Source organism: Grampus griseus (assembly GCF_964374135.1).
Source record: "Grampus griseus genome assembly, chromosome: 9".
Taxonomy (NCBI): domain Eukaryota; kingdom Metazoa; phylum Chordata; class Mammalia; order Artiodactyla; family Delphinidae; genus Grampus; species Grampus griseus.
Window position 1 is genome coordinate 37,160,188 of NC_139003.1, and position 26,059 is coordinate 37,186,246.

Genomic DNA, 26,059 nt, shown 5'->3' on the forward strand with positions numbered 1-26,059 from the left:
TCTAACGTGTAAAAATAAATGTCATAGAGATAAAAAGCACAGTTCTATGAGAGGGGTTATGAAAGGAACTTTGTTCTGGACTAGGATAGGAGGAGTTTTTTTGAAGGAGTGAAACTGAAGCTGAAATCTAAAGCAGGAGTTAACAGGCAGATAGCAAAGGAAGACTGTTCTTATCAGCAGGAATAGCATATACAAAGGCCCTGTGGTCAGAGTGAAGATGGCACATTCAAGGAGCTGAAAGACTGTGTGGCAGAAATGTCAGGAGGGAAGGAACAAGTAAAAATGAGGTTGGAAGAAGACAGGGTCCAGATATTAGGGGGTAGAGAGACAAGAGAGAAACCAGGAAGGACCAGTTAGGAGCTTAATACAGCAGTCCAGGTAAGAGATGATGATGGCTTGAATAGGTAGATTGCAATGAAGGTAGTGAGAAGATCAATTCTGAAGACAGAGATGATAAGACTTGCAGATGACTGGCTGTGGGCAAGAGAGAAAAAAATTTGAAGATAGCTCTTAGAATTTTGGCCTGAACAGAAGGACAAATGATGGTGCCTTTCACTTAGATGGAAGATGCTGAGAGAGGAGTAGCGTTAGGGGTGGGAGAGGTGAGGAATCCTGTATTGAACAGAAGTTTGAGATGCTCCTAGATACCCAAGTGGAGATGTAGGAGAAGAAGCTGGACATGCTTGTATGGAGCTCAGAGAAGAAGTCAAGGCTAGAAACATACATTTGAGGGTCATTAGCATTGGGTAGTATTTGAAGCCATCAAACTGAATGAGAGCACCCTAGAAGAAAGTATAGATTGAAAAGAGAAGACTACTTAAGCCTGGGCCCTAGAACATGCCAACCATTCAAAGGCCAGAATGTTGAGAAGCAACGAGCAACAGAGACTGAAAAGGAGTAGCCTGTGATGAAAGATGAGAACCAGAAGGGTATAATACCGTATGAGGAAAATATTTCATGAAGGAAGGAATATCAAGAGCTGCTGGGAGGTTGGAGGATGAAGACTGACAATTATCCCTGGGATTTGGCAGTGCGGTGTAGATATTGGTGACCTTGACAAGTGCTGTTTCATGGAGTGTTGGAGATGAAAGTCTCATTAGAGTGAATTTGCGAACAGATGGGAATTGAGAAAGTGAAAGCAATAATTATCAGCTCTTTAGAAGATTTTGCTGTAAAAGGGAGCAGAGAAATGGGGCTATATCTGGAAGGAGATATGAGTACTAGGATTCATTTCTAAATTTGGAATATTATGCATGTTGGTTCACTGATAGGAAGGGCACAGAAAAGAGAAATATTGATGGTGCTAAAGAAATCAGGCCCAAGTGAAGGAACGGTATCCTTGGATAGGCAAGTAGGGATGAGAGCAAGTATTTCTCATTGTGCCTGTCTGTCAGCTTTCCTAAGGGGTGGCACCTGTCCACCATCGACTTGCACTGGAAACTAAATCAACTGTGTAAGCATGCAGTTTAGTTCATCTGACGTTGTTTTTTGTGGTGAAACTTCTCAATGAAGGAAGCTCACCACACTCAGAGTAGCACTGATCTAGTGCACACAAGGAAGCTTGGCCTTAGCTAGGAGCATTGATACTTTTTCCATAGTAACAGGAAGGAAGACAGAGTATGTGACACTGACCATGAAAAGTTTTATGTTAGAGTAGCTGATCTGTTGAACACCCATTGTACTATTGTTTTTTGTTGATGGTGGTGTTTTTCTATTAGGGTAATTATCTTTAAACGCTTTTACTGTCCAGGAGGAAAGATAGTGATTTTTATCAAAACTATATATTACTGAGATGAATGTACCAAAAACTTTGATAGTTATAGCAAATATTTACACAAGAATTGCCTGCACACTGCATCTCCAGGTGAGTTGTGAGGAGCTGGTAGAGAGAATGAATACATGAGGAAAGGCAAGAATACATTAAGGTTTAAGCCTAATAGGTCAGAAAAACTGAGGCTTTTGTGACATGAGTGATTTTTTGCCAATACTGCCTGGAGGAGGAGGTCAAGGAATTTTTAAAAATTCTTCCATTTCAATTCTTGTTCTTTCTTTTTACCTCACCCTCACTGCATGCTTCCTTCACCGAAAGCAAAATTACTGATCCTTTAACTTCTTCCCCATTTTGGCAGATTCTGTGCTCTCCACTTGGAGTGCCTTTCTCCATCAGCTTTACCTGTCTTAATTTCAGTCTCTTCTTCAAAATATCTATAGAAAAGTATAAAAAGTTCTACAAGCTTTACATTTTAGAATTATCTAGTACAGCAAGTAATTATTACAAAGCATACATTTAAATACAGGTTTGAGGCTATAGTCATTCAACAAACACTGGGCTAGGCCCTTGGTGATGCAGTGTTTAACAAGGACAAATTCCCCAAATGTCATTGCTCTCCAAGTTCCAACCCTTGTTTGTCTTCTCTTCCATCTGTAACACCAGACCTCAGAATGAACTGTCACATGCATCAGAATCACCTGGCTGGGCCCCGGTGCGATCTCACCAAGCCGTAGGCACTGGTGAGGCCCTAAAGTCTTATGTGTCCTTCAGGTGTTGCTCATGTACTGACATTTGAGGACCACTAGCTCAGATCAGTTTCCCTGATGGCTGTCCAGGATTTTTATCTGCCCTCAATGTCTTTGTGGTGATTTCTTCTGCCCTCTTAACCTGCCAGGTTGTAGGGAAATTGTCGTACTCCAAATTTAGATCTCCATAGCTTTTCAGTGCGCAAACATCAGCCTTGTTGATGCCAAGTTTATCCAAAAGGTGCTTCTCTCAGTCCATTTATAATTTATGGAGATGGGCTTTTGCTTCAGCAGATTATTAGGTTGGAGTAGTTTTCAAAAGGACAGTTTATAGGAGATGAAGTTTCTATAGGAGGCATAGCGTTGCTTAAAAATTACTTTCTAAATGCCAGGAATGAAGTGGCAACTGGAAAACTTGAAGAAAGCTTTGATTTCTTTGCACCAGTTTCTCTTTTATGTATACATTTATCATGCTGTGCCATAGATTAGGGTTGTCAAAAGTGATCCTTATGCCTGCATTTCTGTAGCAGACATCAGTATTTTGACCGTTTGTAGTAAAAGATTGCAAGGGCTTTCTTAGCTGTTGAGTTGGAGTGCTGAGATTTAAAATGTTCCCATATTCAGAAACTGAGTCATGAGTAAAAGAATAAAACCAAAGGAGCCACACGGTTTTGGATAAATTAGAACAAGTAAAGAAAAATCCTTAAACGCTACAGGTATCCACTACAGTGAAGGAGTAATAATGTATATATGCCTTTAGCTGGCTTGGAGACCTGTGTGCCAGGAAACTGTCTTAGTGCTGAGACATAAAAAGCTTTGGGAGCTGCCTCTGTGACTTGGGCTGAATGTTATGAGCATAAATTAAAAGCAATTGAAGTAGAGTCATTTTAAGATCTTTCTAGCCCTGAGGAGTCTTATTTTTGGAGGTCTTACCTTTCATCATATCAAACATTAAATAGACCCACATGCCACATGCCAAAATGAAAAGCAATTTCTACAGTTTGCTTTTTAAATTATTGGCCTATGGAGTAAATCATTTAATTCCATTTACCTGTGATTTCTCAGCACTTCTGTTTACTTAGGAATTCTTGTTAAGTTATAAAAAGTAACCTCTAGTTTTTTCAATATAAAAGAAGTTGCATGAATATTAAATTAGACAATTAATGAAAATGATAATGTTGCATTCTGTGGACATGTTATGAACCTTCTTTTAGTTTTTATTTTGCAGTTTTAGTTTTTGATTCCATAACACTTTTTCAGGGCTCAAGATTTTCCAAAGGCCCTGCGCCCTGTACCTCTTGTGCCTGATGATAAAGCAGCCTTGATAAGATAAGAGGGTGAGGTGTTCAATCCAGAGCAAGGATGCAAGACCCATTAAAGAACCACAGTAGTCATTGGCCTAAAATTCTAGAAGGCAGGAGAATGTGAAGCAGTGTTGTTTGGAATGTGCTTCTGACTCAGACCTACCTCTCTAGAGCCTTACTCTTCAAGGGGTGGATCGTGAATCAACAACATTAACATCTCCTGGAGCTTGTTAGGAATGCAGAACCTCAGGCCCTATCCCAGGCCTGCTGAGTCATAGTCTGCATCTTAACTAGATTACCAGGTACCCATGAAAGTTTGTCTAACTTTTAAAAGACTAGAGCAGTGTTTCTCAGTTTTGGGTGTACATAGACTCTTCGGGGAGCTTTACCAATCCTGATGTCCAGGTCGCACCCCAGCCCAGTTATTAAATCTCTGGGGGTGTGATCCTGACATCTGTGTTTTTAAAGCTCCCAAGTGATTCCAGTGAGCGGCCATCTTGAGACTCACGGGTCCTTCGTAAAGCCAGAGAGGCTCCATATTGTTTACCAGCAAGCACAGTTCAAGAAGCCGTGGATTTTTTTTTTTTTTTTTTTTTTTTTTTTTTTGCGGTACGCGGGCCTCTCACTGCTGTGGCCTCTCCCGTTGCGGAGCACAGGCTCCGGACGCGCAGGCTCAGCAGCCATGGCTCACGGGCCCAGCCGCTCCGCGGCATGTGGGATCCTCCTGGACTGGGGCATGAACCCGCGTCCCCTGCATCGGCAGGCGGACTCTCAACCACTGCGCCACCAGGGAAGCCCGAAGCCGTGGATTTTGTATATGTGTTTGGGACCCAGCATATAAATAACAAGTGAGTAATCTTTGCCATGGAATAATCTCTCTCACTTGGAAGATTGAGTTTGGTGGTTCCTTTCTGGAGCATTGGGCACAATAACCCAAATCCCAGATATGTCATGTTTCACTAACATTAGAGGTTATTGTTTCTGAACAACAATCCAAGCTAGAGTTGTGGGCCAGAAGGTGGTTTTTGATGTAAAACTCAGATGTGGTGGGACTGTGTGTGTTTCTCCATTGGATGTCAAAGCAGAACGTTTGTTAAGGATGCAAATTTTTCTTTTTTAAACTTAGAAGCTAACACAACATTTTTACTCAACTAGGCTCCAATATAAAATAAATTTTTTTAATGTAAATAAATAAATAAATAAACTTAGAAGCCCCACAATCTACTAGATGCTGGGCAAAGAGTCCCTTCCTTTCCTGATAGCATTTCATTTTCTGACAAGTAAGCTTTAGTTTCATATAGTAAGATTTGAATTAACTACTTGGGAAACTTAGCATTATTGATTTCACCAGTGTCTGGACAATTGCCACTTTACACACCTGTTACTTGCAGGTGATTTGTCTCTTTGATAGGAAATTCACTGTTGATATCTGCCATTTGAGAGGGGAGAAGAAACCACAGGACTTCTCAATCTCATAGGCTTTACTTATACTTAATTTTCATAGGATGATTCACTGAAAGATGTAAATGACATATAAAAGGCACATGTATGTAACACAGTGCTTGCTCATGGTAGAGCAAGTGCCCATGAAAATGGTGATTTTCTTCTCTTTCCTCTTCTTACCTTGAGCTTCCACATTCAACGATCCAACTCCTTAGCCTCGCTAATCCTCTCCTGCCCCACAAGGAGACTCTAATAGTGAGTTTTCCAGCAGATTACAATAATGAACATTTAAGTTCTTCAGAGACTATAAATATTCTTGTAATTAGTAAATGCTCTTCTAATCTATATTTTACTAGTAGGACAACCAAGGTGTGAGGTTGGTGGGGGACTTTTGTTTTGTTTCATGTTGTTTTACCTGTAGGGTCAGACGGCTATATCCTTCAGTTACAAATCCCGTAACGAGAGCTGGGGTCTCATCACATCACAAGCACTTACTTATGCATGCGTCTTAAAAAAGGCCAAAGACATTTTAAATATCAATCATTTATACGTTGGTGCTTGGTTTTGAGTGGTTTGGGGAGTGACCTATCTTGTTTCAATATAATGCTGTATCTAACATTAAATGAACCAATTGGAAATACATTCAATTTTGAATATATACTCTTGTAGCTGTAAAAAGGAGCAGATTTTGAACAAAATGGATAACTCAAGAGTTAACCAAGAATACTCACCAAATCTTCCTTTTTTAATCTCCCTAACAAAATACATATGACTGTATATGCCACCTCTGACAGGCTTTCCCTAATTTCTCCAGCTCAGAGATGCCCCATTCTCTAAATTGCTGTAACACTCACTGTCAGTTTCACATAGCTTAGTACTGGGTTATAGACAATTTCACAGTCTGTAATGGTTTCTTTAGTGGCAATCCTGTCACCATGAGAGAAGGAATCTGACTTCCATAGCTCTTACATGCCCCCTAACACCTTAAACGGGAGAGAGCAGGAGAAGATATCTAATAAATACTCAATATGGTCTGTCGTTTTATCCTATCCATTTCATCTTTGGGCTCCATCTCTTTTTCTGTATTTTTTAAAAGTCTGACTTTCTTCCATGTTAATAAAATATAGAATATTATAGGTTTACTAAATCATTTTTGCTTTGGAAATTTACAAATTACAAAACATGAAGATATTAATATAATTCTGAGTCATATGAATTCATAGATTTTTCTGCATATCAGTGATGGATTTCTTTTCCTTCTTTTTTTTTCCTGGGCATCTGTTCTCTTTTTTATTTCAAATATGAATTATCTAGTATAGTTCCACAGGCTTACTGAAGGTTTTCTTCTTAGTTACTTTATTCTTGCCTGATAAATGATTTTTACTAACGTGGTTTCCAACTTAAAATGTATTCTCTTTTATCACTAGCGTTATTATTACAACAGTTCTGTACCTGTCAGATGCACTTCGTAAGAACTTCTTAAACGAAAACTTTGATTATAAGGTGAGTATCCATTTAGATGACTATCCTACTTGGGCTAAAAGGTTTCACATTGTCCCTCAGGAAATTACCTCAAGTATTTTTCTCTTAGTAGTAAAGTTATTCTGTCTGCCTCAAATTAATCTTGGGCCCTATTAGTTTATGAATAATGTTAGACGAGTTTTTCATTACATTTTTGAACAAGTTAGGTCTATAAATATGTTTATCAACCTGGTGGAAATCATAGTGCTTAAGAGGAGAGAAAGTTCTTTATTGTTACTGTAAATTTTAATTCTTATTCTTTTTGATCCCTATGCATGCATGACAAAAAGAACTTCGAGCATAATGTTTTTAAGACATCTTTTAAAATAGAGTTTATGTGAAGAATGTATTTACAAAGTAAACCCTTTAGTTCCTTTACTTCTCCTTCTTCCCATTTTTTAGACTGAATTAGTGAAAAGAAATAAAAAATGAAAGATTAGTAAGATTCTTTAAGACAGATCTCTATGTAAGTCTGCAATGTAATGTGATATGCATGGGTCTCTAAGAATTCTCGATACACCATTTTTAAAATGGGAAATGATAAATAAAAATGGGCAGTGCCTATCCTGGTTTCCCTTTTTAGTGGTGTTTTATGTTTTTTACATCTTTGTTTCTTATTCTTTTAAAAATAACCTCTTTTATATTAAACATTTAATAAAATGTCCTTATTAGGTAACTAGGAAATACAAAAAGTACAATAGAAACCAGTGAAATTTTAATGGTTCCATAATATGTCTTTATACTTTACAATAAAGTATCAAAATTTCATAATCACAGTGCTACTTTGTAATATTCAAGTTGTTTCTACTGTTTTATTCTTATAAATTACTCTTTTTATGTGTATTCTTACAAAATAAAAGTTGGCATATATTCCTAGTTATTCCTTTGGATAAATATTTGTAAGTGAAAATATTGTTAAAGACTGTACCAATTATATTTGATTGCCTATATATACGCCAACACTAGAAGAGACAATTTAGGGGGGCAATTTGATAAAGGGAACAATTTTTTTTTGCTTTAATTTACATTTCTTACTAGTTATGTTATTATTCATTAGTTATTAGTTATTAACTAGTTATTAGTATTGAATAATTATTGACTAAAATTCGTATTTTGTAAAGAATATGTTCTTGATTTTTGTTCATTATTTTGCTTGGAGTGTTATATTCTTTTTTATTTGTGAGAGCTCTTTATGTATAAAAGATACTAACTCTTTATAATATTTCTCCTATTTATCTTTAATTTTACATGGTGTCAGTAGAAAAGTAGTTTCCTTCCATGATGTCCTCCATGTTTTTGGTTAGGTTTATTTTTGGAAATTTTATTCTGATCTCTTTCTGATGCTGTTTTTAGTATAAGAGAACGTAGAAGATTTGTCTTGGTAGGGAATTTTTATATACTCTCTGAATTTAAAGCAATTAGCATATCCAAAAGAGTGTGCGTATCTTTTTTTTCAGTTCTACATGAAAAGGGGTTCCAAAAATGAAATCACACAGGAGTAAAGTAATCCAACTTATACCTCAGCCTCCTTGGAGACACGCAGACGTGTTATAAGAGAAACAAAACATCTGCCATTTAGCATGTACCAGAGAGCTCATGAAGCTTGGGATACAACATTGAAGCAATACAATAATAGATAGTATTTATTTAGTTAGTTTACTTCTTTGTTATAGAAAATTTCACACATATATAAAAGTAAAGAGTATAGTATGATGAATCCCTCGTGTACCCATACCCAGCTTCAACTATTACTAACTCATGGCCAATCTTATTGCAACTATACCCCCCATTCACTTACCACTTTTGAAGCAAATCCAAGGTATCATGTCACTTCACCTGTAAATATTTTTGTAACCCCATAGTATTTAAATATCTCATTCTCTTTTTAGATCTGGGATTCCTACTTTTACCTTGCAGTCATTTTTATAAACCAGTTGTGTCTGCAGTTAGAGATGTTTACACCTTCCAAAAAGAAAAAGGTGTTAGAAAAGTAAGTACCAGTGTATAATCGGGTAAGAATATGAGGCAAATAAAATGTGGTGCCTTTTAAAGAGTATTTTAGTTCAAGTGATTCATAAATCAGATCTCCATAACTAGAAATCATAGTGGAGAGGCATTGACCAAGAGGACAACAAGCAGTCCTTTCTGGAAATTTCACTATTTTGACCTTATTTAAACATTTTTGTCCTCAATCTTTCAGGATTCAAAATTACCATAGAAGCAAAAAATTATGAGACAAATCTGTTTTACTAAAGGAGTTATATGAGGATTTGAATTAGAGGCATCAAGACATGTACATTGTACAAAGTTCCAGTTATAAAATGAATAAGTCATGGGGATGGTGGGAACAGCATGGTGGGTACAGCATGGATACAGCATGGTGACTATAGTTAATAATACTGTATTGCATATTTGAAAGTAGCTAGGAGAGTGAATCTTGAAAGTTTTCATCAAAAGAAAAAAAATTTGTAACTAGTTATGGTGATGCATATTAACTGGACTTATTGTGGTGACCATTTTGCAATATATACAGATATTCAAATTGTTACATTATACACCTAAAACCAATATGATGTTATATCAGTTATACCTCAATGAAAAGTCACCTGCATTAAACATCTTCAATTAAAAACATATTGCCTTTTAATTCAGAATGATAGATTGTGTCCTAAAGAGACACAGATAACTTCTTTGTTCTGGAATCTTTTTCACAGGTTTGATTTTTGTTCTATTTCAGGTATGGTGACATGCGGGTAACGATGGGTTGTGAAATTTTCAGCATGTGGCAGAACCTAGGTGAGTGATGAAAAAAGAAGCACCTCGATTTTTAGCTTATCACTGTCCTTTTAAGTGAACAAATGAAGAAGGCCAATTTACCAATGACAGCATTTGAAACCAAATGTCTAAATCAATAGAGAAATCTATAGAGACTAACTGACACTTTGGCATTGAATAAGGTTACAACTAATTCTGTAAATTGGTGTCTGTCTGAAAAATCACCTTTCTTTTGTGTGTTTCATTATTACTGAATGACAAATTTTATAATCTAACATTGTTCCAATAATACATGCTATTCTAGCAATGAGCTAACCTTTCAGAGTTTGGAATTGTAGCAGCTCAAAATTTCTAGAACTCTGAATTGAGGCTCTGAATGACAATAAATTTAGAATAAACTTTATGAAACATTGACTTGAACATCTGTACTCTTAGAAACTTAAAAACCAATGACCTATATCATGAAGAGTATAGCCAAAGGATTTTAAAGCATCTGCAGTTGCTAAGAAACAATTAGATCCAATTGTGTTAATCTGCCACAGCAGATAGGGCATATTATCTAGCAAATTGGTTGCGTAGAAAACAACAATATTTAGAAGATAAACTGTTTTAAAATCTCATTGACATAGGGTTTCTTTATTGAAAGTCATAACGTATTTAATTTAGTATTTTAACTGTGCAAGTTTATAGTATTCATTTGCTGTTACTGCATTGTAGTTCCTCCTTGTGATTTATTAAAGTGATGGACCTATTTGAATTGAATATATAATGACCTGAAAGTATTATATCTTTCCTCTTGGGCTCATCCAAGCACAACTTGGAGATGGCAGGATTTGTTTTCTGTAAGTGAAAATAGAACCATTATCATTTTACTTCAATTCATGTTACAGAGTGATTTTTGACCAGGATATCCCTCAAATGTACAATATATACAAGGCAATTTGAGGAAGCCTTGTTATATATAACTGAGCCCAGTGTTCAATGCTTGCTGATAATTTCAGGGAAAAAAAAGCGAGTTAGCATCTTTGAAAGTAACCTCCAACTGTCTAAAACCAGCCAGAAGAAGCCTAGGAGGTATCTTTAGATTCAGCTCAAAAATAACATCAGGGCTTCCCTCGTGGCGCAGTGGTTGGGAGTCCGCCTGCCGATGGAGGGGACGCGGGTTCGTGCCCCGGTCCGGGAGGATCCCACGTGCCGCGGAGCAGCTGGGCCCGTGAGCCATGGCCGCTGGGCCTGCGCGTCCGGAGCCTGTGCTCCTCAACGGGAGAGGTCACAGCGGTGAGAGGCCCGCGTACCGCAAAAAAAAAAAAAAAAAAAAAAAAAAAAAATCAGTTTGTCTTATTTGAAGAACACTCCTCTCAGTCTTCATATTTCATTGATTCTTTATGTGTTTGTTTTTCAAAAACAGATCAAGACCCTTGGAATGTCCCTATTGCATTTGGCATTAATTTAAAAAAGTGTTTTCCAAAGAATGCTACATTGAAATGCTGTTGTGGTTTAGGCTCTTGTTGGAGCTCAAATGATAAGACCAGGACAGGCTTCCCTGGTGGTGCAGTGGTTGAGAGTCCGCCTGCCGATGCAGAGGACACGGGTTCGTGCCCTGGTCAGGGAGGATCCCACACGCCGCGGAGTGGCTGGGCCCGTGAGCCATGGCCACTGAGCCTGCGCGTCCGGAGCCTATGCTCCGCTACGGGAGAGGCCGCAACAGTGAAAGGCCCGCGTACCGCAAAAAAAAACAGAATGATAAGGCCAGGACAGATTCGTTTAAGTTGACAGAATGTTAGAAAACATGGCAGGTTAACCTCTTCTAGATAAATCTCAGCATTGCCCTGTATGGTTATTTCCACATAAATCTTTCTTCAAGCCGTCATACTTGTTCCCTTAGGCCCATGACCCATGGCTTGCTGAATAAAGCTGGCACCTTTTGTCTCACTAAAGAAGTCATTGTGTACTTCATGAACTCTTCTCCTCTATTTTGTCTTTAACAAAAATATTTCTACCCCTCTGGGTTTTATGTTATGTCTTAGTTTTCATCAGAAATCTATAGAATGTGAAAAATCTCTGGAGCATACTGGTTCCCATAACACGTTATGAGGTCAGTGCTCTTAGAACAGTGATACTCAGTAGACAGCATCACCTGGAAGCTTGTAAGAAATGCAAACTCTCTAACTCCTCCCCAGACCCACTGGAATAGAATCTCTGAGAATCTCTGAGACGGGCAGAGCAGTCTGAGTTTTTACAAGTTCTCCAGGTGATTCTTATGCACTTGGCTAAAGATTAAAAGGTACTGCTTTAGACAACGCTCTCCCCTTCCTTTGTTTTTCCAGCCCTAAAGGCTAGCTCTAGCACTGTGTTAGAAAAGACTTATTATACTCAAGTACAGATTCCCAGCATGACATAGTTCAAGGATAGGGTGAGTGTACATCTTCACTTCATTCCTTTCTGCATTATTTCCCTAGAGTTGCGGTCTGAGACTTCCAAAACATCAGGTGAATTTTAAAGGTCATTGCTACTATACAACAACTGGAATTGGAGAATGTTTAGAAATGTTAAAACCTCTTTTCCAACATATATTTTTATAAATATGATATGATAATAAAAATTAAGTATTCAGGGTATTTTGACACCTTTGTAGAGCTTAAGTCAGCTTGTTACGTAAGAATATCAAAATACATTAGTTATAATTTGGTTTACCTATAAATATGTCATATTGAGTATTTTGAATGCTAAAGGAAAATTTATTCAGATAATTATAGATTTTCATTTTTAATGGAACAGGCCGATAGATTCAATTTAACATAATCCATAAAGCACTGGCCATGTGCAGGTTATTTTGAGGGATAAAAGAAAAAATGGTCCATGCCTATTAAAAGCTTAGTTTTTAAATCTGATATTTTAAACTTTTTGTCCAGTTTGTGTGGAGCAGTAAAAAGCTTGATAAAGACATATTCACCATGTTTTCGTAAAGCAAGTAAACTGTTATGATTTCATAATTTAAAATCCCCAATAGTTTTTAGTAGATACAAAAAGCACTAAGTTTTGGAAAATAAATTGAGTAGAGGAAATTCCCAGAGTCACTAAATACACAATTAGTTGAAACTTTCCAGTTGGTCTCATTTAGAAACACAAATTTTACTGGACAATATATGAAAATCAGATTTTGGTCATTGGTGTTTACCTCAGAAGTGTGGAAACGCTTCCATATGCTAGAAATAAGTTAGTTTTTGCGTTCTGCTGAGGACAAGGAAAAAAGGGGCATATATAATTTAGGGACTAGTCTACTTTTAAACATAAAGCTTTTTTTTGATACAACATGTATATCAAGAGTTCATATATCATCGATACATAATATAAATATTGCACTATACATACAAGTTTGCATACAGAAATTTATAGACAAAACATAAAGCTTTAGGATTTTCAAATCTGATCATTATAGCTCCTAGATTTACCTGTGAGCAGTGGTTCATATGGTAATTCTGTTTTTAAGTTTTGAGGAATCACCATAATGTTTTCCATAACAACTGTACCATTTTCCATTCCTACTAACAGGGCACAGGGTTCCAGTTTCTCCACGTCCTTGCCAGCACTTATGTCCTGTTTTTTTTGTTTGTTCTCGTCTTGTTTTTTGTTTTTTTTTTACAGTAGCCTCCCTAATGGCTGTGAGGTGGTATCTCATTGTGGTTTTGATAAAACAATTTATTTTTGAAGAGTAAAACAAATAATGATAAGTGAACACCTTTTCTTAGGTGTGTTATTCCTCAGTATTTTCAATTTATTAGTTGAAGGACTAAAAAATATTCTGTTGCAGTGGGAGGGGAGTAGAGGATAAAATACCTAGGAATAAATTTAACCAGAGGTGAAAGACATGTACACTGAAAACAGTAAGACATTGTTGAAAGAAATTGAAGGTGGCATAAAGAAATGGAAAATTATCCCATGCTCATGGAAGAATTAACATTGTTAATATGTCCATATTACTTAAAGCAATCTACAAATTCAATGCAATCTCTCTCAAAATCCCAATGACATTTTTCACAGAAATAGAACAAACAATCCTAAAATTTGTATAGAACCACAAAAGACCCTGAATAGCCAAAATAATCCTAAGAAAAAGAACAAAGCTGGAGGTAGCACACTCCCTGATTTCAAATTAAACTAGAAAGCTGTAGTAGTCAGAACAGCAAGGTATTGGCATAAAAACAGAAACACAGATCAATGGAACAGGACCGAGAACCCAGACATAAACCCACACATGTATGGACAATTAATTTACTATAAGAGAGCAAAGAACATAAATGGAGAAACTACAGTCTCTAATAAATGGTGCTGGGTAAACTGGACAGCAAAAGAATGAAACTAGACCACCATCTTATACCATACACAAAAATTAACTAAAAATGGATTAAAGACTTGAATGTAAGACCTGAAACAATAGAATTCTGAGAAAAAACATAGACAGTACACTCTTTGACATCAGTCTTAGCAATATCTTCCTGGATATGTCTACTTAGGCAAGGGAAACAAAAGCAAAAATAAACAAATGGGACTACATAAAACTAAAAAGTATCTGCACAGCAAAAGAAACAATCAACAGAACAAAAAGACAACCTACCAAATGGGAGAACATATTTGCAAGTCATACATCCAATAATGGGTTAATATCCGAATATATAAATAACTCATACAACCCAACAACAACAACAAAAAACAATTAAAAAATGGGCAGAGGATCTGAATAGACATCTTTTTCAAGGAAGATATGTAGATGGCCGACAGGCACATGAAAAGATATTCAGCATCACTAATTATTAGGGAAGTTCCTATCAAAACCACAATGAGCTATCACCTTACGCCCATTAGAATGGCTGTCATCAAAAAGACAAGAAATAGCAGTGCTGGACAGGATGCGAAGGAAAGGGAATGCTCTTATACTGTTGGTGGGAATGTAAATTGGTGCAGCCACTATGGAAAATAGTATGGAGATTGCTCAAAAAATTAAGATTAGATCTACCATATAACCTAGTAATGCTACTTCTGGGTATTTATCCAAAGAATACCAAAAAAAAAAAAAAAACACTAATTTGAGAAGATATATGCACCCCTATGTTCATTACAGCATTATTTACAATAGCCAAGATATGGAAACAACCTAAGTGTCCATCAACAGATGAATAGATCAAGAAGATACTGTGTGTACATACAATGGAATACTACTCAGTCATAAGAAATGTGAAATCTTGCCATTTGTGACAACCTTGAGGATATTATGCTAAGTGAAATAAGTCAGACCATATGATTTCATTAATGCAGAATATTAAAAGTAAATAAATGAACAAACAAAATGAAACAAAAACAAACACATAGATACAGAGAATGGATTAATGGTTACCAGAGGGGAAGAGAGGTGGGGGAGGGTGAAATGGGTAAAGGGAGTCAACTGTATGGTGATGGATGCAAACTAAACTTCTGGTGGTGAGCTTGCTGTAGCATATACAGAAGTCAAAATATAATGTTGTACGCCCAAAATTCATATAATGTTATAAACCACTGTTACCTCAATAAAAAACGAGAGGGGGGAAGGCATGAATTTTCTCCCCCAAATTTATATGTTTGTACTTATACTTGCAAGGATAGTCTACAAAGAAAGAGGTTATTCTTTACTGCTGTGTCCCACCTTTGCCATTCATCATGCTGCAAGGTTAAGTTTTTTCTTTCTATTTTTAGTTGAACTAACATTCTTACTAAATATAAAGTGGGCTTCTCTTCCACATTTGCAAACACAGTGTCTTGTAACTGCTGTAGAAAAATCAATACTTCCCTAACAGGCTGCTCTGTGTGAATAAATATACAACAGCCCAAGTAGCAGGTGCCCTAAATACTTCAAAACAAGACCATGTGGCTGACAATTAGAGATGGGAAAAGTATACTAAATCTGTGATTTAAAAAGAAATAATCTAAATGAAGTTTATTTTACCATTGCTATACATAGCTCAAGATTTTGCTTTGCGGATTGGATAAGAGTAAAATTTTCTATGGTGGAAGGCTTGTACGGGTTGCACAGATTCTTTGTTCCCAAACTGTTTTCAGTAAAGAAGGCTACCCTCATACATTCCTGTACAATGATTTAAATGTGGGTATGGCTTCTCTACTGTCCTAGAAAATCAGGCTACAAAATAGAGCATATGAATTTTGTTTGCATTATGATTGAAACAAGCCAACTGTAAATGACATGTTTTAAGACAATCAGGAAAATTTTAATATAGGCTGGTTTTAGATTAATTTGAGGAATTACTGTTTGCCTTTTTTGAAGGAGTGTTAAAGGCACTATGATTCTATATTTATAAAATGACCTACCTGTTAAAGATGCTTACTGATGTTTGTACAAGTAGAATGTTATGATGTCTCTGACTTGGTTTAAAATTTCTCAGGGAAAAAAATAGTTGGGTTGATAGGTGAAACAAGGTTAGCAAAAAAATTTTGATAATTATTGAAGCTAGATGATGGTTATGTGGGGATTTATTTTACTAATCTTTGTAATTTTGTGTACATTTGAGATTTTTCATAGTAAAAAATTTTTAGAAGAAGAAAATCACATTGTAAAATGTCTATAAATGGAAAACAGTTTTTAAAAGGAGATTCAACCATACTCAGTGAAATAGTGGTAAATAAAATAAGTGCATGCTAATGATGTTCTTTGTTAGAGAGGTCAAGGGATGCCAGACTCAGGAAAGATTAAAAACAAAGATCCGGGGCTTCCCTAGTGGCGCAGTGGTTGAGAGTCCGCCTGCCAATGCAGGGGACACGGGTTCGTGCCCCGGCCCAGGAAGATCCCACATGCTGTGGAGCGGCTAGGCCCGTGAGCCATGGCCGCTGAGCCTGCGCGTCCGGAGCCTGTGCTCCGCAACGGGAGAGGCCACAACAGTGAGAGGCCCGCGTACCGCAAAAAAAAAAAAAAAAAAAATAGAAACTCTTGAGATTTAACATGGATGACTAGGATAATGGACTGAACTCAACACTCATATGCTAGACAAAATCATCTACGTCCAGCCCACCCTCCACCTTCCTTTCCTCTGAATTATTGATACCATACCTTGGAGCACTTGCTAAACACCATTTTGAGCTCACTATTATCACATTGTAGTCTTTTCAGAAAATTGTTTATTTTTTGTTTGCACCAACATTTAAATGTTTATTTAGGCTGTATGTTTATTATATAAAAAAGCAAGAAAATTATATAATACAGATAGGAACCACCTTTCTTCATATATAAAAATCACCAGTAATATCATCACCCAGAGATAACCACTGTGGTTAGTATTAGGGGATATAATCTTCTAGACTCTTATATATATTTTCATTTTAAATGAAAGATGTACCTGTGCATACTGTATAGTACCTTGCTTTTTCAGTTAATTATATTGAAAAACTTGTGTTATTCTTCAACCTCATTTTTAATGATTGCATAAGAATTTTAATGTGTGAATGTACAATAGTATACATAACCAATTCCCAATGATTTATGTAATGTTTAATTGTATCTTATGGCTTTTTTTAAACTGTGAAAAGGGTAAATCCCTAGTTTTTTAATTAAAAATAATGAAGAAATATTAACATATGGAAATGTACTGTTTATATATCTGTTTAGGGGAATATTTTCTTGCTTGAGGAGACAACTGTAATTGAATGTATTCTTGTGACGACAGTTTTAAACAAACTGTATAATACTAATTTTCTGAAATCTTATTCAAACTAAATATACTGAAACATAAATATTGTATTCAATTTAGGAGAACACAAGCTTCATTTCATCCCTGCCCTGATTGGCCCCTTCCTGGAAGTGACCTTGATACCCCAGCCAGATCTCCGGAATGTCATGATTCCTATTTTTCACGATATGATGGACTGGGAGCAGAGGCGAAGTGGCAATTTTAAACAGGTAGGCGGATGTGCTCCTCGGAGCAGCTGGAAGAGTTTCAGTTCTCTTTGAGCATCTCTGAGCCACTGCATTCAACTCTGAGTTGCGGAATGAGCACCGAACCAGATTTCAGCCTGGGCTGCCTACTCCCAAGCTGCGTAGCCTCGGACACCTCTCTGGTAGTGTGTTTCACTGGGTCTCCGAGAAGCCCTAAAAAAACATTTCATTCCCTTTCAGCTAAAAAATCCTGTGATTTCCTAGGTCTGTATTTAAGAACTGGCAGAGACGTTATTTGCTCCCAGCTGGACACAACACGGAGGAATCAGAAGGTTAATGATTCTTAAAATCGTTGACCTCTCAGTTGTCTGCCCATTGCATTTGGTGAATGGCTTAGCTTTGAACATTTGATGCACAGTATGTTTTATTGCTCTTTGCTTGAAGCATTGAGAATTAATTTAAAGGGAAAAGCAGTAGAAATTGTTGTAAAGGAAATTCTGAGGAGATGAGCTTAACATTTCTCTTTGACATAGAATCTAATAGCTCTGCTCCAGTTTTGGAAAGACAGACGTTCTTATTCCAAAACCAGTTCTCATAGCAGAAATCAACTGCTTTTGCCATGCCAAGTCACTCCTATTGGAGACAGCAGACCTACTATCTCTTCACACAGTCATTGCACTCACCTATGTGCACTCTCCTGTGTGAAGGATCTTTCTTGCTTCTCCAGATGAAGGCCTTCTCAAGTCTTAGAAATGATTGTCAACTGTACAAGCAAGCTGAATGCATACATAGGACCCTCCTGTTGCCAAGAGCATGGCATTTCATCTGTATCAATATCTACATTTACTTTCAATAAAGCTAATACCTGAATGAAAGGCTATTTAAAAATTGTATTGGGGAAGACCCACTTTTCTTCCCTTTTCTCTTTATCCCCTTATTGAAATTTGATTCAAAGGGAATAATTGTGTTTAGTCCCTTGCCAAAGTCAAATATCCCTCCCTACCCCTAGTTGTTTAACTCTCTCTGGCCAGGCAGAGATTCTTCATTTTCTGTCTCCTCTGTTGCCTCCGACAGATGAGGGATATTTATTTCTGCCTTCCTGATACTGAAGTCCTAAAGGATTTATGTTCTTGAAAATATAAATGTTTTGACTACAGTTTTCAGGAAATATGTCCTTTCTCTCTCATGCTGCCTATTGCTGACTTAGAATATGTCTATGGATCTACCATCTGTACATGGTTAGGACAAATTCTCAACTTTAGCAAAGATTTAGTGCGACCTCGAGCTGTTTTGAGAAAGAAAATAGATACAAAACACATCAAAGATTTAAATGAATGTTTGTGGATATGGTAGTTTGCTGATGTTCTTATATATATCATGATTAAAAAAAAAAATGAGACTTGCCAGTTTTTACAGCTCCTAAATAAAGAATTCAAACATTTAAGCTGGGCTGCAGGCATTTGTGTTTGAATCAACAAATAGAAGTCTTTGGCGACAGCACATGCTACCCTACCGGGAGTTTGAAGTACGTGCCTGCATCTGAATTGGCCCCCTAGAATTCCAAGGGGGTGTCTCCTGTTAACCACAGCTGATAATGTCGCTTTCACAAAATTTACTATGGCTTTTTCCTGTGCAGAAATAAATATGTTTCAATATGCCTAGAAAATCCTACTTGTGAAAGGGAGGAAAGAGAGTAACATTTGGGTCTGTTTCAGGTGGAAGCCAAGCTCATTGACAAACTGGACAGCCTGATGTCAGAAGGCAAAGGTGATGAAACATACCGTGAGCTCTTCAACAGTATGTGAGTAACATGTTTATCTCAAGTGGATTCTGTTCCGGGGATTTGGTGTCAGTGCTAAGCAGCTGAGAGCTACAAAGACAGCTTGGGTCTCACAGGAGTGCTTTGTCTTTGTGGAGTGTGAAATAAAGGATAATTGCTTAACTGGTGAATGGATCTTGTTATGTTGATGATTAGACATATCTCCTTGTATTAATCTCTGATTAGGGCAGGTTGCAAGTGTTATATAACAAATTCCACTCTTTTCGTGCCTAGTAATTTTTAAACTGGGGCTGCAAGATAATGATTTTAAATAGGGTCAAGAGTGAGAGAGGAAAAGACACAATAGTGCTGTGATTGTTGTATTTGTGCACAGTGCTTTCCGAAACGAGATATCCTTGGTTGATTTGCTGTTGGGAAAATTAACCTAGTTTGCATCTGTTCTTCAACAATTGATTTAATTCATCGATACTTATTGCTCATTCAGCATTATTAATTTCTTCCTAAATGTTTCTTATTAGAATATCACAGAAGCAAGTCGTTTTTAGTATATTCTGTGATTAGGATTTGTATGGAGGATAGAGAAATAATATTGTAAGGAGACTTTGAGGTTATCTTACTAAGGAAAGAATGTGATCACTATCATAAGATGAAGTGCTTATACCAAGTATTCATCCACTGTGTGAAATGGCCAGAGAGGATACATAAGAAGGTTCTAGTGCTTTAGGATTTTAATTCTAGCACTTGTTTCCTCTACAGCTTTCTATGGATCTTAGTCATTTTCAAACCTTTTATACTTATGAAGTGTTTCTTTTTGAAGGAAGAACCAGTTCTTTGTGCTTGGGAAATGTTTGCAGTTCTTTCATAAGTGCAAAAACAATTTAGCAATACATTTTTCTATCACAAAATACGCTTTTACTTATATTTACACCCAAGTGTCACCTAAAACTAAATATTAATGCTTTAGTACTGATAGCCAAATACAAAATTCTGTAATTCGTTTTATGATCATAAATTTAGGGCAGTGGATACATTAATATATAGTAAAATATATAATATATTTTAATATATATTGAAAAGTATTACTAGTGACTGATAGATTTCAACTTGCCTGATTCAAAATCATTCTTGAAGCTTTTAAGAAAATTATATTGAAAGGAAAAGCCAAGAAGGGGTACACAGATTTCTTGTGGTAGTGGTGGATGATAAAATACATTCTTTGTACTGAGTCCTGAACAACGCCATTTTCCTCTGATACCGTAATTAAACTGGAACTTTTAATAATTATTCACCAAGCCCTCGTTCATTCTAGTGTACAAAGCATCTGTCTTTCGTGACAGCTGGAGTTTAGCAAGAATTCTGATTAAAACCTCATCCAATATAATAAATTGCTTTTGAAAACCACTCTCAGTTCAGTTACTAGTCCTTGGTTTGAACAAAGAACTAAAATGAGAAAGCATTCAGTAAAATGAATCTCTTGAGATTTGTGATTAATTATTTATGATAAATTCACAAGATTAATAAACACTCACATAGCTCCATAGTGCCTCTTATCAACTTTAATAAAGGCCTGATAGCATGCAGTTTGGATTGCTTGTGTGTAAATATGGCTTTGAAATAGAAGATGTACCTTGACGTTAAAATCAAACCAATAATTACAATATTAAGCCTCTATAATTAGGACTATTTTAAGGTGCCTGATTCATTCCATGGAGATTTTTATTCTTTTGTTGATTTTTAACATATTACTAGAAATATTTTTCTTTCATTACTACCTGGGCTCAGAAAAGAAAGTGAAAATCCAACTATATTTCAGGAAACAATAAAATGCTTTTCTGGCAATAGAAATCACAATGAATTAGTATAATCACAGTGAGTCACTGCACACATTATGAATTAGGAACACATGCCACTATGGTACAGATTCTCATTTGTTCTCTGTATTTCATGTCTAAAACTTCTTAAAATTTGTTCAGAAGCTGAAAGGAGCTCACTGCTTCCTGAAAATGTAGTATGTACTTGCCAAAGTAGCCTCCTTAGAATGAGACTGTAAATTTATATAGTAACTTCCTTCCTAAGAACTCATCTTTCGCTGACCCTCACGTTATCTGCATTTACCCACGCTACATCTTTTTGAAATAAATAGGGGTCAGGATTGATTGTTTTTGATAATGCTGAAATTGTGGATCATTGCCGTCCATGTGATATTCAGAATAAGGTATCAGAATGAAATTCTGCTTCCCTGGATCCACTTCATTCACTCATTCAGCTTCATTTATTGAGCATCTCCCTGTGCTAGGCGCTCTTCTAAGGCTGAAGATGCAGCAGTGACTGTGCTGTAGGAGCACACAGTGGGGTACCAGTAGCCTTGGGGGTTCTAAAGGGGCTTTCCGGAAGAGGTAACCTCCACCTCAGTCCTTTACTGTGCTCTATCGTGTGTTGCTCTAAATAATTCAGTAAGACTCCAAATCATTTCATAGATCTTTGCTTAAATGTGATCACACATTTAATTATAGTTTGCAGACAGAGGATTAGCTGTGTAGCACATACTTAGGTATCTAACGCTTCTCTTTGGATTAAGAAGAGTGTGCACCGACACAGGTGTTTCATATAAGTGTTGGCCTCCACACAATCCTGTTAGGCTACAGAGAGAGGTAGACTGAGGGTCAAATTCTACACCCTTCATATTCCTTCACAGAGTAAAAGCCTGTTGGGCAGGGTGTCATCCTGCAGGACCGTGGCTTATCCTGCTGTTCAATGTTATGGAGTCCCATTGCCTATCAATTAGCAATAAGAAATCACCTTGGAGTGGGGGGGGGGAGATAAATTAGGAGTTTATCCTAATTTATCCTAATAGACATACTTCTGTATACGAAATAGAAACAAGGACCTACTATATAGCACAGGGAACTATATTCAATGTCTTGTAATAACCTATAATGAAAAATAATCTGAGAATGAATATATATACATATATATGTATATATATATATATATATATAACTGAATCACTTTGCTGTACACCTGAGACTAATACAACATTGTAAATCAGCTATACTTCAGTTTTTAAAAATGGTTTAAAAACATTAGAAAAGAACGATGCATAGTTAATGCTCTTTTGACATGTATGTAAAGTCTAGTGCATTAGTTCATGTAGCAACCATTCATCATTTTAGTGCCTCAGAAAAAGAAAAGAAGAAATCACCTTTCACTGTGATTAGATGAGTTCCCTGTGTGCTCACCATGGGCACATCAGCCTGATTATAGACCAAATAGAAATATACCAAATTATAGATCAGTGTCACCCAAGTTATCTAGAGAGACTATTCTCTTCTTGTCCGATAGCTTCTCCCTATCAATGTGTATCAGGTAAACTGGGAGGGCAAGCTTCCCCACAGAAAGAACTAGCCTGGCCGAGAAAGCAGATGAACTGGGTTCTAGGCTTGGTCCTGATACTTGGGTCTTGCGTTAGTCAAGGGAACAGGCTGTGCAGAGCTGTGCCTCTTTTTACAAGAGGATTCTGTAGCTCAGATTTCTTCCTGCAGCCAGAGACTGTGCAAATTAATGAAACTCATGCCTATAAAAGAAGTCTCTCTATATTTTTAGAATTATTACCTAACTTGAGTTCTTTGTTTTTCAGCCTCTAAAGTATATGAGGTGTGGGCTGTCACTTGGGAAGATTTCTCCATCATCCTGCATTGCTTTGGCAGGCAGATTTTCATTTGAGTACTTGGTTCAATACCAGTTTGGCATTTAAGCTTGAAACAGGTGCTTCTCAGAGGCTTTTTAAAAGAAAACACGTTTAGAACAAACTAGGGGACCTTTCCCTGGGGGATTAGTCAGGGCGAGTTCCATCCCTTCGTGTGCTATTTCTTCCCATCTTCCCCTCCTTAATCTAGGAAACAGTTCGGAATAAACCAGAAAAACAAATGATCAGGGATGCATAGACACCAGATGAGGAGATAAGACAGAGGGCTGGGCACTGGAATGGTAATAGCAAGAAGCAGTGGGGAGTGGGAAGGAAGATTGAGAGAGAACGTAGCCACAGAGCAAAAAAAACAGCTTTGATAAAATAGCTTTTTTTCTACGAAGCACAGTATAGGAGAGGCTGAGATGGTACTTGTACGAAATGGTTTCTCTCTATTTTATTCCTGAAACCAAGATGAAAGGGGAACAACATTTTAGAAATAATGATCATTAAATTCAGGAGGGCAAAGTATCCTCATATTGTCATGCCTATGTTCTTACTTTTTTCTTTTGGGGAAAGTTCAGTCGTAAAGGTTTTTGCCAAGTATATGGTTAATTTGCCGAGAGGTGGGAGTCAAAGTAAAACAGAGTCTAATTATTATGATTGTTATTGTTTTGTGTTTACATAGCAGTGCCTCTGCTCCAAGGTGCTTAAGATTAGGGAAAATGTAGGAGGAGAGATGTGGTTCGGTACTTGTCATCAATCTGCTGTAACAACCGCATAGAAAATCCTCTGTGATTAATGACAAAATGAATGAAACTGTTGAGTGAGTGCACAGATAGTACAATATGTATTGAGTGGGCAAATGTTAAGTGAAAGGAAAAAACGCAAAACGTCATACCGTCTGTACAAGGATTTTCCTGTAGCAGTTGCATTGCAGTAAAATTGCTTGGATGAAGATGCATTCCACTGAGAGGTAGGAAAACATTTTTATGTGAATAAAGCAAGATCTTACTTAAAAGTAAACTTAGAGGCACTCCTGTTTTCGCTTTTCGCAGTGTGGTTTGGTGTGGTGAGGTGCAAGCCTCTGTTAGTGGAAGAGAGAAGCTAGGAAACAATGTCTTTGAGCTGTGAGGTGCTTGCATATTTTGAAAATATGATTTATATGCATGTGTTCGTATTTGATGACTTGGATAATGAAAATCAATTTGCTTTGTCAATGCTTCCTGGATTAGAATTCCACTATTTGGTCCCTATCCTAGGTAAGACATTGTTTGCAAATTGTGCTACTTGTGAGATGTTGCAGTGGTTGCTAAGGCATTTAAGGTATTGATGAAAGTAAAATGGTTGTCATGGTGACTGATAAAAATAAATGTTGAAAATGCCCTGGGTTCTTTCTTTTCCAGTCTACTAAAGAAAATTGAGCGGGAAACATGGAGGGAGAGTGGTGTTTCGTTAATCGCCACTGTAACTCGTCTAATGGAGAGGTTGTTAGATTACAGGTAAGCCGAGCCCACCCCCCGCCCTCCCGGTTTTCCAGATATGCCGCGCTCCCCTTAGAAAGTCTGAGAGTTAGAATACAGTCGACATTGCCCTTGGGTTAATCACTCAAAGAATTGATAATCAGACCGTGGAACCTTGAGCAGTAAAATAACAGACCTCTAACTAGCTGGTTCCGAGTTTTTTCTTTGCTTTTCCTTTTTTATGTTTTGTTGTACGGGTTTTGACAGTTCTTTTAAAGTCTCAGTGAATTGAAACAGTCCTGTTATTAAAGAAATCTTTTTTCTTGATGTTTAGACTCACCCATTAGAACCAGTAGATCCATTCGTCTTAGGGTGACGACAGTGAAACCAACAATTGTACAACCATGCTGCTTTCTTAGAAAAGGAGAGGGGGGATGAAACTCACACCGTTAGCTTTCAGAGTCATTTTTTGATTTGGAAATGATCTAAACTGTTGAAGCAGTTCATCCCACTTAAACGCATGGTGTTTTAAGAATAAACGCTTCATTCTCACTGCTGATGGCCAGGCTTAGCAGATCCTTCTCACCCCAAGTAAGAGGTGTGTAATAACACACCTTCACTCCTCCCCTTCCTGGAGCCCCCGTCTATTGAGAGGGAGCACAGTCCACCTGGCAGTGAAATTCTCAGCGACACTGGTGCTCAGCAGGGTCTGACCGCCCCCCTCCCAAGCTCACGCTTCCTGGGGCACTGCCTCTATTCTGCTGAGCCTCATCTGAACAGCAACTTGCAAATGCCTCTAGTCTCTGACAGATCCTTTTTTATTTTTTCTTCCTAAAAGAACAAACTGTGTTCACCCCTAGGAAGGAAGTTCTGTGTTCTGACTCTTGCTTTTTGTTTTTAGGGACTGCATGAAAATGGGCGAGGTAGATGGCAAAAAGATTGGCTGCACCGTGAGCCTCCTGGTTCGTAAACAATTTCCCTTTTCCTCCTTATATCCTAACGTTTGCTTTTTCACAGAAATACTATGTTTTGTTTATCAGCTACCATGTGTCTTTATCTGGGTGTTTCTTAAAAGAGTTTAGATATGTTTTTGCTTCAGGTTGAATTAAATGCCAGAAAATTCTGAGCTTCGAACACTGCAGAATGTTCCCACTGTAAAATCCCAGAGTGACGCCAGGCTTCTCCTGTTGCATCGCTCCTCTGCCCTGGAGTCTTTTGTTGCTCTCCTAGGGAAAAGCATGATGTCCCTGGAGAAAAGTCTTTTCACTTTTGTGTAGACAGTTTCTTTCTGCCCTTCTTATATGTATTCTAGGTTTCAATAAATATTAATGTTCTTTTCTGAACAAATGACAGTTTCCTATTTAGCACATGAATTTTCACTCTCTAGCTTCTTTGCAAATTAAATCCATAATACTGCTGTTGTTAAGTTGTGGATTATAACTAGGATGACCACATAATTTCTCACCCAAACAAGACGTTTTTGAGAATAAAAATAAATATTGGGTAAGGATAATAGGCTACACCAGAACAGTTCTAGGAACACAAAATTTGTACTGAAATGTCTCATAACTAATTATCAAATAGAATGGTATTCTCACTACAGAGCAAAAGAAGGATTATACATTCACATTCCTTTTTCAAATTTTAATGTAGTAT

The 26,059-nt window shown here is 37.1% G+C and overlaps 1 protein-coding gene across 1 annotated transcript in view; it reads left to right on the forward strand.

The window, feature by feature from the left end:
• Positions 1 to 26,059, forward strand: part of DOCK4 (dedicator of cytokinesis 4) — a gene marked incomplete at its 5' end in the record, with an annotated part of 331,569 nt that overhangs the window by 253,451 nt on the left and 52,059 nt on the right. The window contains 7 exons of the mRNA XM_082661517.1: positions 6,692 to 6,767; positions 8,675 to 8,775; positions 9,523 to 9,581; positions 17,351 to 17,499; positions 19,191 to 19,276; positions 24,347 to 24,442; positions 25,305 to 25,365. Coding sequence (XP_082517643.1) covers positions 6,692 to 6,767; positions 8,675 to 8,775; positions 9,523 to 9,581; positions 17,351 to 17,499; positions 19,191 to 19,276; positions 24,347 to 24,442; positions 25,305 to 25,365 — 628 coding nt within the window. The remainder of the gene's footprint in view (positions 1 to 6,691; positions 6,768 to 8,674; positions 8,776 to 9,522; positions 9,582 to 17,350; positions 17,500 to 19,190; positions 19,277 to 24,346; positions 24,443 to 25,304; positions 25,366 to 26,059) is intronic.